This window comes from Chiloscyllium punctatum, chromosome 9, assembly GCF_047496795.1.
Source record: "Chiloscyllium punctatum isolate Juve2018m chromosome 9, sChiPun1.3, whole genome shotgun sequence".
Lineage (NCBI taxonomy): Eukaryota > Metazoa > Chordata > Chondrichthyes > Orectolobiformes > Hemiscylliidae > Chiloscyllium > Chiloscyllium punctatum.
The window spans coordinates 114,535,345-114,553,064 of record NC_092747.1 but is presented as its reverse complement, the minus strand read 5'-3'; the positions used below and the strand labels follow the sequence as shown (position 1 = coordinate 114,553,064).

General features: G+C 38.9%; 1 protein-coding gene across 6 annotated transcripts in view; it reads right to left on the bottom strand.

Moving 5' to 3' along the window:
• Nucleotides 1–17,720, bottom strand: part of atp11a (ATPase phospholipid transporting 11A) — a 147,880-nt gene that overhangs the window by 36,317 nt on the left and 93,843 nt on the right. For all 6 annotated transcript variants that reach the window (XM_072578122.1, XM_072578123.1, XM_072578125.1 and 3 more), the window contains exons 15-19: nucleotides 13,594–13,665; nucleotides 10,523–10,596; nucleotides 9,952–10,055; nucleotides 7,160–7,341; nucleotides 1,570–1,821 (exon numbers count right to left, since the gene is read on the bottom strand). In XM_072578122.1, coding sequence (XP_072434223.1) covers nucleotides 1,570–1,821; nucleotides 7,160–7,341; nucleotides 9,952–10,055; nucleotides 10,523–10,596; nucleotides 13,594–13,665 — 684 coding nt within the window. The remainder of the gene's footprint in view (nucleotides 1–1,569; nucleotides 1,822–7,159; nucleotides 7,342–9,951; nucleotides 10,056–10,522; nucleotides 10,597–13,593; nucleotides 13,666–17,720) is intronic.

Here is a 17,720-nt window from a genome sequence, read left to right as displayed (position 1 = left end):
TGCAATATCTGCACTGACCTCTGCTTTTATGAAGACAAAGTCATCATTTAAAATCATCTCCACATCTTCTGCCTCACAGATTACCTTTATAGTCCCTGAGGAGAAGTTATTAAAAAATACCCAAGCATCACTTTGTGCAATATATTCAAGCCATTCACTTCTTAAGAATACTGTACTCATCTAATACCAAGTAGCTTAGTTATAAATTATTAAGGACCAGAATCAATGTACTCTTCCACCAAATAATGATGTGGTTTAATCAGCTAAGATTCACTCAATCACCTTTAGAAATGTTTCTTCAAATCTTCAGCTCTACATCTTTAATATGGTCTTGAAACCCACTTCTCTGCCAAGCTAATAATGTATCTTGTTATATTTTTTAAAGCTTTTAATAGCTGACTTGAGGGAAATAGTTTCAAAAATGTCTCCACAAAAATAGCAGAGAATTTAGGAAACAGACCATACGAGAAGAGTACAGATGCAGAATCAAAACTTTAAAAGGCTAAGATGCATAGGGAAGGAATTGTATAAAGGCATATGGTCAACAGGCTAGGAAATTTGGGTTGGTACAAAACGAGCGGTCATTGTCACAGCCAAGTAAGCTCTACATAGCAAATCCAACCAGGGTAATAAATGTTCCTCATTTTCTGCAAGATAATTAATGGAAAAGGAATTAGTTTAACAATAAGAAAAGTAAGCACAACCAAAGATACTTTCTGGGTCACAAGAATCAAAGAAATGATCTGCAAATCTAGGGCCACAATTGTTCCATTTGTATTAAATATGCAAGGATACTCTAAGATTGGGCAGCCCCCAATGTTACATTCTGGGTAAAGGGAGCTAGTAGAATACACTGGGTAACAAAAGACTCGTTCATCTAAAGTCAATGGTGAGTAAACTTACATTAATGTATAGTCAAAATAAAATTAATGAACACTGAGATGTATATCCATTAATCATAGACATCCAGCCAGAGTTACAAAATGTGTTTTACACTTAAAATACAGTTTGGAAGTGATGGATTGCAAAGGCAAGCAGGAAACAGAAGAATGTGAACAGATTTTCACAAGGCTTCTGACATTACAAGTGACTCACCATCCAAATTCAGGGTAGCGGTTTGAGATGGAAATCAATAATCTATTTTGCATTGACTCTCCAAGAAGAAATTATCTTAACTTAATCACTTTATCAATACTGTCAATTATACTAAAATATTTTCAATCTTCTCTTACCCTTCTCTATTCCTGTGCATAAACTATCTCAAGTTGCTACTTATAAAAAGAGCTTCAGATTTTGGCATGAACCTAGTCAGTATGGATACTCTCAATAGTTCTGTGCTTTCTAGAATTGGAACTGTAAAATTTCAAAGTCGTAAACTGTAGCCTAACTGAAATTCGGTACAAATTTCTTACCTGTTTGCTCTGGTATTAAGTACCTAAACATCTAATGCCTGAAAAAAAGCCCCATTTAATGCAGAACTGAGAAGCACAAACTTATAACTTGTTTTGTCTGCAATTGCAACATTTAACATGTTGTGCAATGAAGTAAAGGATTAACAGAGGTGCCCACCCTGAGTAAGTGTCTCTTGGCAAACTACCACTTTGCCTTATAATTGTCCTGTTCAGATCAAAAAGAACATCATGTAAACTCTGCTCTTCTATTCGTTTAGTCGTCAGCTCAAATAACTGTGTACTCCTTCTGAAAAGTTTGCAGGCATAACATGTGGCTGCAGCTGTTTCCATCTTGTCTCCTGTAAGAACCCACACCTTCATTCCAGCCTTCTGCAAAGCTTCCACAGTCTCAGCAGCTTTGTCTTGCAATCTGAAGAGCAATCACATTCAACAATATATTACTGTTTGAAAATTCTAATGTATTGATTCAACATTAGCCTACAGTTGTGTGTGTTGGAATTGAAGCAAATAATAACCAAATTTGAAACAAGCTCCTTCTTGCAGAATACTGAGTGTAGTGTATTGCACCTGGTCTCGAACTGGTTATGATTACCTAAGGGAGTGAAGAGAATTTTACAAAGTCTCTTTTCTTTTCTGCTAATTACCCTGAATTGCTTTCAATTTTAGTTGCTTCTTTTGGGAGATGACATCATTGCAGGAATGGGTGTCATGTCAGGGCAGGATCAAACAAAGTAAGGGACTTATAGAGAGAAATCTACATCTAAACACATGGATCCTGCCTGGGCATGTTCCGGAGGCAGCAGGAGGAGATCAGGGACTCAGCAGCTTCAGCAGCAGCAGCGATGGTATCACAGCCCAATGTGGGAAGAGGGAATGGTGAGGGAGCAACCCCAGTATCTGTGGCTTCAGCACAGAGAACAGACAGCTGAAACCTTCCTAACAGCGAGTTAAGCAGAGGACTCTTCAAAGACTATTGAACTTTTAACTTTATTCCTTTTTTTTCCAGCTTATATTAAGAAGGACTCTGATATTAACTTTTACCTTATTTCAATTTTTTTCTACTTATTCTATGTTGGTTATGCTTAACTTCTTAAACTATGTTTCTTTTACTTCTTTGTACCTAAGATGACGCCATATGTGATGACATTATATACACTTTCACTCCTGTACAATTAAATTTGATTCTTTAAAAAGGTACAATGTAGGTAAGAGTACAAAATCAGGAATTTGGTACTTATGGGACTTCAGCAGAGAGATAATGTTCTTTATGCTTTGGTAGCTTTCAGTAGTGGCAATTCTTCTTCCAGCATCTTCGATTATAGGAGATTGGAATTTTGTATTACTTCAGTTGTGTAATTTAGTAACTCAGATTAACTAAATGAATAAAGTTAGACCTATGTATTAAGATGGTAATGACTATGACTTCAACATGTGGAGTGCATGGCTAATTTACAAACAGTAAGTGTATGCAGCTTGTACAACTTTGATTCAGAGTCGCAGAGCTGGACACTGAATTGCGAACACTGCAAGGGATGTTTTGTTCCAGGAGACTGTCACATGTCTTAAGTTAGATAGAAATTTAGAGTTGATCAATGATCTGGGATACAGGAGAATGTGACTACGAGTCAGGCAGGTATGGGGAATCCAGAATGCAGTGAGAGGAGCCTCTGCCCCGAATTAGTACAAAGAGTTTGCTACCTTCATGGGTGAAAACTGCAAGGTCCGCTGAACAGACTAACTATGGCACCATGATGCAAGATGACATTCAAAGGGTGGGGAGTGACAGGAATATGGTAGTGATAGGTGAAACTATAATCAGCTGTGAATGGGAAGTCCAATGGTTATTTTGCTGGCCCGGTGCCAGAATTAAAGATCTATCCTTGCATTTAGAAAAGGAATTGGAGTGGAAGTTGGTAGGGAACCCAATTGTCATGGTCTCTGCTGGGTACCAACAGCACAGGGAGAAACAAGAATGATGTTCTGACAAGAGAGTTTGAAGAGTTAAGCTCAAAATAAAAACACAAGCCATCAACATTAATCATCTTTAGATCATCACAGCAGACACACACCAGTTGGCATAAAATCAACAGAATGGAGAATTAAAAGTATTGTAGGAACAAGATGCTTCAGTTCTTGAGGCACTGGCACTGATACTAAGGAATGAGAAAATTGTTCCATTGAGCTGACTTGTACTGATATAAATCAGGCAGAAATCAATATTCTGGCAAATCATTTAACTAGGGCTGCGAGCGGACTTTAAAAGGTGAGGGGAGAGTTTGATTGAAGATAGATTCAGAAATCCAAAGAGAAAGATGAAGGCAATAGAACATTAAAATAATATGGGTAAATATCAGCAGAGTGGGACAGAAGGAATAACAGAAATTGTACAGTGTTTAAAGCCATTGCAAGGAATAGAAGCAAAAAGAAATGAAATTAAAGGTTCTTTATCTGAACTCATGAAGAATCTTCAATTGGATGAATCAAAGGCATGAACAGGAATAAATGATTACATCAAATCACCACCAAGTTGAGAAATTAATATTGCACGGCATATAATTGCTGGAAAGACAGAATGACAAAGGAACACAGAGAGCTCCATTAGTTAAGGTCGAGATAAGTATATTAGTGAGAAAGAATCTGGCCTCAGAAAAATCATTAAATATAATCAGTATGGGTGGAAATTAGGAATGGAGTAATGAGGCAGGATTAATTACTAATGTCATTGTGAAAGCTCCATTGGGAAACAGTGATCATAAAACATTGCATCCGGACTTCAATATGTGTGATATGCAATGAGCATTGATCTGATTAGGTTAGCCATTATCCTGTAGGACAGTGTGGTGTACTCTATTTTAGAGTCAAGCTACACAGTGAGCAAATGGCTCAAACATTATTTACGAGACTGCCGATCAGGTCACTCTTACAGCCTTTGGGAACCTAACACATATGTTGACTGGTGAAGAAAACTGTGCAGTCAATGGTGACATATTGATATGTGGCTGCCATTTTTGAATGTGAAAATTAAGGGACTAAAATCTGACAAGTTCCTGGGATCCAATGGTGTACACACTCGGTTCTTAAAGCTTTGATTGTCCAAACTTCCTTATGTTTGGCAATGGTCATCATCAGATTGGAAACTGGTAAATGTAACATCACTTTAATAAAGGAGGGAGTAACAGAAACAGTGAACTAGCCAAATATGAATCATCATTTCGCAAATGCTGGAATTGATTTTACTTAGAAAAGTACAGCATGATTTCACATAATAAATATGTCACACAGGAATTTCCTTAAGATTTGAGAGTGTAACCACTAAGGTGGACAAAGGTGGACCATTGTATCTGAATTTTCAAAAGGAATTTGATAAGGTTGATAAGCTTGACAAGGACTCACGATACTGAAAGCAATATATTAACAGGGATAAGTAATTTATTAATAGACTGGAAACAGAGAATGGGCAATACAGGACATTTTCAAGTAAGCAGGTTGTGAATAGTGCAGGGCTGCAAGACTCATTTTTGAGGCTTCAGCTATTTACAACCAGTATTACTGACTTAAGCGAAGAGCTAGTGAGTAATGCATCAACATTCACTGAAGATACAAAGTTGGGTCAGAAGGCAATTTGTGGAGATGACACAGAAAGGCAACAAAAAGTTACAGCCAGTTTATGTGTGAGGGCAACAGGATGGCAGATGGAGTAAAACATGGCAAAGTGTGAAGGTGTTTGTTTTGATTGGAGGAATAGAAAACTTGAAAACTTTTTAAAAGATGTGAAGCCTGTTAATGTTTCTTCAATACGCGCACACAAGGAATGCAGAAAGTCAACATTCAGGTGCAAAATGCAGTTCAGAAAGCAAATAATAAGTTTTTGTATATGGTTTTGATGACTGGAGTACAGGAATAAATAAATCTTGCTAGTTCTGCATAGGGTTGAGACTATATCTGGAGTTGTGTGTGCAGTTTTGGCCTCCATATTTATACAGAGATATACCACAGAGCAACAAATGACAGGCTGAGTAAACTAGCCCCTATATTTCCTGGGTACAGAGGAACAAGGGGTGATCTTTAAAAAAAAGCAAGACACTGGGGATGGTTTTCATATTCACTACTCAAAAACAGTAAAAAGGATAAGAATCCCATCACTTAGGTCTGAGAAGAAGAGAAATTAGTTCACTCAAAGGATAGTGAATCATAGTATCATTGTAGCACTGAAGAAGAATACACTGTGCCTTTCTGGAATCTTTAAAATTCTCTACTCCAAACAGACTTAGGGAGGGACCATATATTAAAATGTATAAGGCTGGGATAGCCAGATTTTGAGTGTTATAGGGAATGAAGGAATATGAGGAGTAGATGGGACAGTGGAATTGAGGCCCAAGATTATCCAGATTATAACTAATAGTGGAGCAGGCTCAACTGGCCATGTAGTCTACTTCTGCTCTTATGAGCAATAGTTACAACTTACGAGTGCAGGGAAAGGACTGCTTATCTTTGATCCCCCAGCTAATGTGATCCTGAGGAGACTTAGTTGATCTGCTGGTCTTTTCTAATCCACCTTTCTCGCTTCTTCAACTTGCATGCTGAAATTCCAAGTCTGGTTCTGATATGAAACTAAATTAGCACCATCTACTTTTAGTTACCATATACGATTGTGTATAAGTTGAGTTTTGAAGACTGTTTTTGAGCTGAAATTCGGGGTCGACTTATACAGTGAACACAGTATTGTTTTTAAGGGGATGAAATTCATGCTAGGCATGAGTCAAAAGTGGACAAACAAGAGCCAGATCTCTCTATTAAATAATAAGCAACAATATCTTGGATATTAGCATTGTTAAACAAAGTAAAATAGCCCCAGCTTGCACATACTATGCAGGTAATATCTACTGTGGTTGAGTTCAGGACACATGGTGAAAAAAAATTGTATTCAGGTCTTGATTGTCATTTGCATTTCATTTTTGAGTAGAAGTACAGGTGCACAATCCTTTATCCAAAATGCTCGGGATCAGCTGGTTTTCAGAGTTCAGAATTTTTCGAATTCCAGAATAAGTGACAGTTTAATGGTGAACTTTGTAAAAATCTTACCAGAGGAGCAGACTTACTGAGTAAAACAGGCCTCAAGAAAGAATTGAGACCTGCCGACGCATCTGACTGACATGCATCGAGTGGGTGTCGACTTGGGTTAACTGTTTGCATGCCAAACAACCTTATTATTTAGAAAAAAACTTCATAAACAAAACCTTCCAACTTTGGAGCTTTTTGGATTTCGGATAAAGGGTTATTTACATGTACTAGTGATAGAAAGACAATCACAAATAAGTCAATATCCATCTGATCATTTAAAACGGGAACTTTACCTTCCAGGCAGTCCCTGGTTCCTGAATGTTCCCTGTAATATGTTCACTTTGTGGTAAACCTCAGAAACTGACTCCACAGATTACAGTAATTTTGAAAACCTGACAGCCAGCAGCCTGGAAGACCCAGAACGGAGTGGTCCGGCCAGTAGACAGGAAAGCAGGAGTCGAATGCAACAGGCAGGCACATTAACTTATAAGGTTGATCTGTGATGAACTAGGGTTGACTTATACACAAGGTATATGGAAAATACAAGATTTTCTGGCCGAAATAAGGGGTCGACGTATACATAAGACTGACCTATACGTGTGTATATACAGTAGATCCAATGTATAAAGCATTACCCAGACATAATTCAGTCAACAGGGGCAAATTTTGACAACAAAATACTCAACCTGTCTTCCACAGCTGTTGCTCCAAGTAAATCAAGATCACTTTCAATCAGATCATAAGCTTCAGCAAGCTTCCGGTCACGTTCCTGGAGGGCTAGTTTTGCATTCTGAAGGAGTGCGTGAACACTGTCATACTCTTCACTGGTGAGGACTTTGTAAGCCACACATAAGGTTCGCAGTCCCTCCTGAAATTGATAAAAAATATAATCAATACCAGAGTACACTACTGAAAGCCAGTATGAATAGCTGCCACTATGTTACAGAATTCAAAATTGCAGTATTTTGCAGTCACTCAACTCCAACTCTCAGAAACTGTTTGGAAATATGTCCAGCCAAAAATACTTATTGATTTCAATTGTAAGATCAGCTTCCATGTCTTCAAATATCTGCAACATGTTGGATTTGGAAGTTTGAAATGTGAATGAAATGCAAGAACAAAGTATAGTCAGATAACCTCATAGAAAGTGATGAAAATAAGGTTGTGTTCAAGTGACTTAAATTTGTATATTCAGTAAGGAAGAACTTACTTTCACATTCTTGACAGTCGCAAGGGTGTCATAGCCAATAAAATCAAGACTCATTCATAAAAAAAGCATGATAGTGTCGACAAAATTTGCCTATGATATGCTGCGCATGCTGTGACCAAGAAATGGCCAAGGCCAGGATCAGTGTTGGAGTAGGGGAGCTCAATACAAAGACGCAGTCATGCTTGTGGCAATAGGAAAAGGCTACTGCCGTTTGTATGATGCAGGCAGCTATGTGGAGTTAGCAGAGTTGGTGGGGACTGTGCCTTTGAAGTCCAGCTGTTATGTTTACATATATAGCAGGTACCAATTCAATTAAAACTCAGCAATTTAATATCTCAATGCAATAGGCAGCTGGGACTTTTTATTGAAGTAGACTGTGCTTCAATAAGTTAAACTATCATTCACTGTATGAGTGCATGTATTGCACAGAACCCACAGAGATTAAGGTCACCTAGCCAATGGACACCAATATTTGGTGGGACAACAACATCTGGAATTACCATCTAAGCCAGTGGCAGACTTACTATCAGAGGAGACCTGGAGGTGAAGATAGAATGAGCGTTGTGCAATTACAGCAGGGAGACACTTAAACCAGAGGAGCCTGCATATATTCGTGAGGAGCCTGATGCCAAATCTAAGCCCCCAACCCTTGGATGGAGCAGGAGCACTCTTGAGGGTGGCTGCAGCCTGGTAAGAAGCATAACATTATATGTCAGCATGGTTAGGCTGCACTGGAGAGCACTTACAGCTGGCTCAAATTATTGATGCGAGACACAAAATTCAATTTCAGGGTCATTGGCAGAACAGTCAATGCTCCAAGAATAGTCCCAATATTCTGCTCCAAGCTTCCATTAACCAGAAACACTTACTCTTCTTGTGTGTGGAGGAGTTTGAAATGACTGGCATATGTCCAAAGTAATATTGACTGTGTTACACATTCCAGAATTTCTAGCATTTCCCAGATACAAACAATTGAGCCACTGGAGCCTGGCAGAATGAAAGGGGAAGCTGAAGTAAACAGAAGTCATAGTGGAAATTTGACCATTAAACAATGGAAACTTTATCACCTTAAATAAAACCCTTTAAAAAAAATAAAGAGAATAATTTCAAAAGGGACATATGTTTCTTGGCCTCATCAAATGATTCAAGTTGATTTGTTAATCATCGAATATAGGTACAAACACTTTATCTGAACATTATAGAAATTGTATTGGAGGTGTCACACATTTTCCTGATTTGGAACTACACTTAAAGCCTTTCTTACTGTCACTAGGTTACATTCCTGATGCTACCTCCATAACAGTGCTGTTCATGCACCTGCGCTAAATTGGACTGCAGCAATTCAAGGCAGAAGCTCAATAGCAGCTTCACAAAGAGTAATAAGGGACTGGCAACAAAACTGACTTTGTCCACATCACACAAAAGAATAAACATGAAGAAATTGTGGAGCCTGTTACTCCATTTGAACTGGACATTATACTATGCAGATGTAATCATGGAAAAATTAATATTGCAAGAACAAGATTAAGGACAGAAGGCAGAGAACAAAGTTGGGCCAAAAATTGCCACATATTCAATTTTTAGTGGCAGACTTACTATCAGAGGAGACCTGGAAGTAAAGATAGAAGGAGCATTGTGCAATTACATTGGTGCCCTTCACAGCAGGGAGGCAATGGTCTAGTTCTATTATCGGTAGACCATTAATCCAGAGACCCAAGTAATGTTCTGGGAACCCAGGTTGAAATACCGCCATGGCAACGATGGAAATTGAATTCAATAAAATTCAATAAATGTCTAATGATGACCACGAAACCATTGCCGATTGTCGGAAAAACCCTTCAGGGAAGAAAAATGTCATCCCCACCTGGTCTGGCCTACATGTGACTCCAGACCCATAACAACGTGATTGGCTCTTAACTGCCCTCTGGGCAATTAGGGATAGGAAATATATGCTGGTCATGAATGAATAAAAAAATTAAAGGCAGGAAACTGCTGGTCTGGAAATGAATCCCAAGAGCTCAAACATATACATAAAATAACCTTTCAGAATATAATTGTCTGGGCCCTATATGGATAACCACCACTTCAAACAAATTTACCAGGTGACAATCCCATGGGGCCAGAGATGCATTAATCAATCATTCTTTTCTTCAAAATATACCATTTAAACTTATAGAATAGTTTCAAGGTTTAAGGCAGAGCAAATATAGAGACATTAGCAGTCATGTTACAATGACTTGAAGCAACATTCAAACTGCCTTAACATACCACTGCATTTTGCTGTACTCTTTGCCTGACTAGGTCCAACTTCCCTGCCTTCACTCTGGGGAAAATGGATAAATCAGCTCCTTTACAGAACAAGATTATTTCACCTATTAAAGAGACAAAAAGGCTTATGTTAATGAAATGTTATAAGATAGTTTGAGTGACATATAGACACAGCCAATGAATGATAAATGTTGCCTCAAAAGCACTGATCCTGCACTAGAAGTAAAATTGGCAGAAAAAAAATCACATTGTTTTCACAGAACAGCACAAACTTAGAACTTTGTCTTTCTAAACCAAATATCCTAAACTTTGCCTGATGACATATCATTCTCACATTCATCGCAGATTTAATCCCATCCTACACACGTACCTAATCCAATTCCACTCACATGCTCACAAATCGCATGCAATATCACCCACACTCACACAACATCCAACTGCAATACCTGCATCTCTTCCAACCATACTCAGCCGTATCTTGTTTGATCACAAGCACCTTTGTCTCAGACACACATACTGACATTGAATTTATAAAGGTCAGATCCACTCCCAGCCACTAAGTCATTCTCACCCGTTACGGATCTAATAATGACACTCATTCGACGTCTCACTGAATCAAAATTCAATATCTGGAGTAATTCGTACCTGAAAAAGAATGGAAAGATGTGAATTTAATAGAAACATACTTCTCACACACACAGAAAATATGTCTACATTTCCAGTTAACTGAAATACTGATTTTTATTTTTTTCAGATTTCTTGTTCTTACTGTGGGTTACATACAAACCTACATGCATTACTTCTATTATAAGCAGACCTCATGTGGTTGTTCATATTTACACTTTTTTGATGTTACTTGTCCAAAATAACTCTTGGACTTCCTTCACTGCTCTGACCACTGACACATGCCTTCAAAGCAATGCATTGTGTGTTTGCTTTGCAGTTTATCAGATAGCTTAAATACCTCAGTTTACAACTCTTGATAACGTATCTCATGGCTCTTCTGGGTTTTTGTCTCCCTTGAATCCTCGCCAGCTTATCCATTCTTCTGAGGATATTCTAACCCTCCTTCTGTATGTCTACATTTCAAAGACTTCCAGTTTTATGCATAGTTACCCACAGTACATGCTTTACAACTATTTAAATGTGTTGACCAGATATAATAGTTAAGCAAACATTTCTTTGAAAACTGGCTTATTCTATATTCTTAGAATTGATTTTTTAAAAATCAACAGCAATTCTTCTGATAATTTCAGTGTCATATCTAGCATCTTCTGTAATAATCTGATATGTACAAAATCTGCATACTTATTCTGCATACAAATGAGAATGTCACCTTTGGTTTTGTGTATTTCTTACTAACTATCATCACTTTGGTCTTCCGAGCAGACATTTTCATATTAAGTGCTTTATCAGTATTGCTGACTTCATCTAAACTTCACTCTAATTACTATATTGCCTCAGCTGTCAAGCAAGTGTCATCTACCTCAAGGTTTATGGCTCTACGGCCTAAATTTAACCCTCCAAAAAGTGTTTGATTTTTCTAAATATAGCTTCAGTGTGTTCTATATTAGTCTGGAAGGATTGGAAAGGATTAATACTTGACTGAGTGTAATAAGCACTGTGATCATACTATGGACATGGTGGGAGAATAAAGTTGGATCTCCTAGGAGACAGATCTAAAATTAGATCTGCCCAGAAGTCTTTATGGTGATGTAGACCTGTTCATTTGCAGAGATGCGCACACACAGTCAAATGCTTTTTCATAGACTATCAAATGTTTGTGTACTTCTTTATCCATCTCACAGATCCATTGTTAACAGATAACCAGAGGTGAGTGACTTGTTTTCAAAAATATCCTGAGGAACAATTACTTTCAGCAGACCTTTAAGCAAATGACTCATTAGACTAAGTGTTCTGTACGCTAAATTTATTCCTAAGAATTGGTTTGAAAGCATCAGAGCATAATCCATGAAATGACTCCTTTCAGATTCTTATTATCATAAAAAGAATCCACTTGTCCTATTAGCAGGAAGAATTTGAGAGGTAAGCTGATTAGAAGTGGGACAGGCAGCTGTAATATGACTCACTTTTAATAACCATACGTTTACTTGCTCAATTTTTCTAATCAAGTCTGCTTTTAAGTATACCTCAATACTACAACTCTGTCAATAGTTTGAAGAGGTAGACACTATTGTCCTACCTCTTGTCCTATTGTTCTGGGGAAATAGTCAAAATCAGGAGGAGTTACTGGAAAAGTATAAATGAAGGATCATGAGATGATTGTTGATTCTCATGGAAAGTGAGTCACGCTGGTGTGCTAGTTCAAATTGGATAGCACAGCTGATTGTTGAGAATGGTCCTCCGACATTCCAGCCTGGTGGAATATGTAGCCTGCACCAACCTACTCAAGTTGAGACTTCTCAGTGAGTCTTGTCATGCATAAAGAGGCTATATCAACAATGTATCTGCTCAGTGTTCTATGAGAGCTGGTCTGTACTCTGGTCTTTTATTGTTGTCTGGAAGTACAAATAGTACCAATGTATTGGATGGCAATACCAAAAGTTAATGAGGTTCTTCACTCTGCTCAGCAGCACATCTCGGAGAAAGACAAATCCTTAATAAACCAGCATCCTATACATGTGACAGGTGTTTCATCAATGGAGCATGAGCTGCATTTGATGAAGGATTGGGAGAGATACTTCAGAAACTCCAGCCACAAACATAATTTCAATGTGCTAGTCTATTGACAAGGCAAGCCTTGTGGCAATGGGGAAGTGATGATGGGAACAGGTGGTGGATGTGACTGCCAGTCATCACGCCTCAGGTCAGACTGCAGCAGATGTGCAGTTCAGATCCTCCTGAGACAATAGAGCAGATCTATCAGGTAAAACACTGCATCGCCCCCAATCCAGGAAGTAAAAGGAACATGAAACACAATCTGTTCTCCCTGCACCTGCCAGGTTACAGTTCCAGTTATATGGTCAAAATGTAAAGTGTAAGATCACTAATCAGCGTAGGAAGCATAGTTCATGGAATACTTTAAAAAGCGTTCAAGAGCATAGCAGGTAAATGTCCCAATGATAAGGCAATACTTAATAAACATGACAATCAAACTATTAAAGTTCATTCACCATAATAATCAAAATAAATTATAAAATCCCAGGCTCTGATTAGCTGAAGAAGTAAACAGGATATCTTGTATCTCAAATGCTGCTATGCTTTGTAATGAAGGTCACGTATAACAGAATGTGGTAGACTGAGACCTGATGCTAATGTGGAGAACAATTTCAGTCCCAATACAGCCAGCACATTTATAGGTTGATTGTCCAGACTGGGTACTTGAGTGGCATAAATTCCAGAGGGCTCAGTGAATGGAGGGTTGTGGCATCTATGGAACTTTCAGGAACAGCTCCTGAATATTCAACTTCAAATATTAATTGAATTTTAAGGATGATCGCTAAGAAGTCAGGTCCATGAACCGGCAGAATAAAGCAGAGTGAAAGTAAAAAAAGCTCAGTTTCAGAACTGATAGAAAAAAACTGTCATACAGTTGATTTCACTGTCATTTCATGAAACGTGTGGATTACTAGCGAGGTCAGCATTTGCACCCCAGTTGCCTTTGAGCAAACATGTACTTGCCTTTCAATTTCAGCCTCTGGATTTTCAAGCTCCATAAAATTGTCTTTTACCTGCAGGAATGTGAAGCCAAGCCTGTGAACAAGAAAAGACAAGTAAAACCACAAACTATTCAGCACAGGGAATAATTTGGCCATCTTGTACGCGATGTTAATCCATCATGATCCGGTAATACACCAATTACTGTCCAGGATTCGCTCATTGCAAAGTCAGAATCAGATTTCAGATATCTAATAATCTGTGGAAACTCAGAAGGTCAAGTGGCCCTAATATCGACGGATCATTACAAAAGCCCAACTGATTAACTGGAGTCCTTCAGAAGGAAAACTTGCTGCTTTTCTCCAGTCTGGTCTACATATGACTCAAAGTCAGCACTATATAGTTAACTCTTTATGCCTATTCTTGGTTATCCTGTAAGGAAATGTACTACCATTTCAGCTGCAACCTAAGATGTTTAAACAACCAAAACAAATCTTGTGTTTTGTAACACTACAGAGGGGCACTCTTTAGTTTCTGTTTTGGCATGGGAAAGTATCTCACAGTAATTAAAAAACATATCTACATATCATTAAAATGGAATCTTGTGTGTTTGATTCAATGACAAACATGCAATAGCCAACAGTACAACTGTGCACAGAGGAAGAAGGCTGAGAAAGGACCTTTAGACATGTCAATACCTCTTTGGGTAACTAAGCTTGTGCAATCTGCTTCCCAAAGTAGGCTAATGTCATACAAACTCAGAAATACGGGAGAAATTCAGCAGGTCTGGCATCATTTGTGGAGACCGAAACAGAGCTAACATTTTGAGTCCAGTATGATTCTTCTTAAGAACTGAAAGGGGTTGGAAAATATTCTTTATACACTTGACAGAGGCAAAGGAGGAGCTAAGGGAACAGATGTTGTGACTACCTAGTGCTAAAGACAAAGGGGTTACTAATTGTGGTCAAAGAGAAAGAGAGATGTGAAATGGTTATAAATTGAGGTGTGGAAGGGAGAAAATGGATCTTCTCTGTCAAAAGTAATGGAAACAAGTCACAAATGGTTGGGGGCGGCGGTGCAGAGAATGTAAGAAAAATGGAGAACAGACATAATGTGGTCAGGTTCTAATGAAGAACCCAAAACACTGACACTGCTTTCTCTCCACAGATGCTGCCAGAGCTGCTGTGTTTCTCCAGCTTTTTCCATTTTTGTTTAATAATGTGGTCTGGCTCTGAACTTATGAAATTCATTCTTAGTCCTAGAGGCTGTAAAGTGCATAAAAAGAAAATGAGGTGTTGTTCCTCAAGCTTGTGTTGGGCCTTGTTGGAACATTGCAGCAGACCCAAAGTGGAACTACCTGCATGAGAGCACTGTTGTTTGTTGAAATGGCAAGGAACCGGAAGGTTGGGGGTCACTCCTACGGACTGAGCTAATGTCAAGCTAATATCAGACATGCTAACGTCATTTAAAAAAAAACAAATAACTGCAGATGCTGGAAGTCAGAAACAATAACACAAATTGCTGGAAAAACTCAGCAAGTCTGGGAGCATCTGTTGAGTGAAAGCAAACTTAACATTTCAGGTCCAGCAACCCTTCTTCAGCTGATTCAGTGACCTGATATGTTAACTCCGTTTTCTTCCTACTGATGACACCAGACTTGCTGAGTTTTTCCAGCAATTTTTGTTTTTGTTTGATGCTAAGGAAAGCAGGTTTTCTTCAAGAGACTACATGACGTAGCAGCAAGGCAATTTTTCTAATTTTACTGCTTCCTCAAACATTTGCTGATTTTCTCACTCAGGAGTGTCGAACGTAGTGCCTTCAAAAGAAGGAAAAAGCCCTCATACAATCAAAGCTACCAAACATAATGAGATATTATTCCTTGTTGGGTGTCAGATATACAGCCTCCCATTTTTACCCATCATTTCCATCATATTCAACTAACTTTAGGATTGTTAAATACCCCAACATAATTCATAAGCTGTTGCAGCTATAAATCTGCAAATCTCACTTCAACTTCTTTTTAATCGGTACTTTGAACTGAAATAGAACCATAATTGTCCAGTTAAGAAAATGCATGAAGCAAAACAAAATCACTAAATTTAATCTGAAGATGTTGCAAAACTTCCAAGAGTTTGGTGGGTGGACCACACAAATAACGGAGGTGGTAGAGGGCATGGGATTACATCAAATATTTTGTGTTCAGCATCCCTGGCAATTCCTATAAACAGGGCTTGCCCACATAATCAGAAAAACTGCACTGCCTCTGCTCGTTAAGGATAAGGCTGTAGTACAAAATCAATGACTCAGTTTCAACTTTCTCTGTAGCAAGTTGTGAAGTTCAGTTCAATAAATCTGATAATTGATGCTGACATAACAGAACTATCACAAAACATGCTAAACCACTACAACATTCAACATTAGCAAATGCAATGTCCTCCAAGGAAAAAAAATCTGAATCTAGCCAACCGTGTGGTCTGGTATTCACTTACACAAAGAAGAACTAATGAACTTATATTGGTATATCATTTGGGCATCAGTAATTTTGTTGCAGGGTGATGATGCTAGCGCAGTTGCACAATGCAGACTACTACAGACGTGTTACGAAGAAGGAGCTGCATGCCTAAATCACTCCTGCAGTGTACATCTTCTGTACCTCCAAGATCCTCCTTACCCCCAACCCTCAGCCTTCCGCCAGGACACAGCAATGAAGCATCCTTTAGCCCCAAGTTGAACTGTAGGGGATCTCAGAGGAATCTTGGTCCCTGGGAATGCCATATAACAAGAGATGGTGAAAAATAGACCCACTGACATGGAAACATTCTCTGCCATCCATCAACCAGGCTCCAGGCTGAGATAAAATAGTTGCTTACGGCTGTGTCTCAGAAGAGTCAAAGGCACTGGATTGAAGTCTTATAAACAGTTGGTAATTCCTTTAACAGTTATCATCCGGCCATGGGTGCAACTGTGTGGACTCCAAAGATTAGCTTCTGGACTCAGTCAAAAACTGAGAGAGAGGCGCAAATTCTGGAAAAGCCTCAAATCCTCTCCAGGCTATGCAGCCAGAAAGCAAATGGAGAGGATATTCACTCATACACTGCTGTGTAGCAGCATTTAACTCTCCACTCTGCAGGCACCCTGCCTCTATTCTTGATGAAGGGCTTTTGCCCGAAACGTCGATTTTCCTGCTCCTCGGATGCTGCCTGACCTGCTGTGCTTTTCCAGCACCACTCTAATCTAGACTGTGTAGCAGCAAAGCCTAGACAACATCCATTTACCAAGACTGAATTATTTACAAATTCCCATTTCCAATATCTATGACACAGTGTTGACTTCACAAGGAAAACAAAGTCATTGATAAAGGTTGATCTTTTCACAGACAATGTGTCTAGAAAACTAATGTTAACCAAAAGATTTTGCTACTTTGGGCATATGCAGACAATGGATGCACTTTGACAGGGGGAGGTGCCCTTGTCCAGGTAGGAGCAGGATGCCCACAACACTGATTCATGAATGCAGTCAAGAGAGACATGACAGCCCTTAATGTCAATTATGACAAGTGGGACACTTTAGCCAAAGATTAATGCAAATCATGGGTAGAAGATCACTAGTGCAGTAGTACATGGTTTCAGAATCCCCAAAGCAGACACAGGGCAGTACGGTGGCTCAGTGGTTAGCACTGCTGCTTCACAGCACCAGGGACCCAGGTTCAATTCCAGACTTGGATGGCTGTCTGTGTGAAATTTGCACATCTCTCCATGTCTGTGTGGGTTTCCTCTGGGTGCTCTGGTTTCCTCCTACAGTCCAAAGATGTGCAGGTCAGGTGAATTGACCATTCGAAATTGCCCATAGTGTTAGGTGCATTAGTCAGAGGGAAATGGGTCTAGGTGGGTTACTCTTCGGAGGGTCAGAGTGGACTTGTTGGGCTGAAGGGCCTGTTTCCACACTGTAGGGAATCTAATCTAATCTAATCAGTCCTGCTAACATGGCAGTAGTAATGCTCCTTCACCACAGCAAGTGACAACTTAATGTGAGGCATTTTTTGAAGACTTTGTCTTTTCAGCCATTAAAAGTGCAAATGACTTTATCTGGTCTCAAGAAAGTTCTAAAATTGCGTCTCAGCATTCCTCTTACATGGAAGGATGTCAACCAAC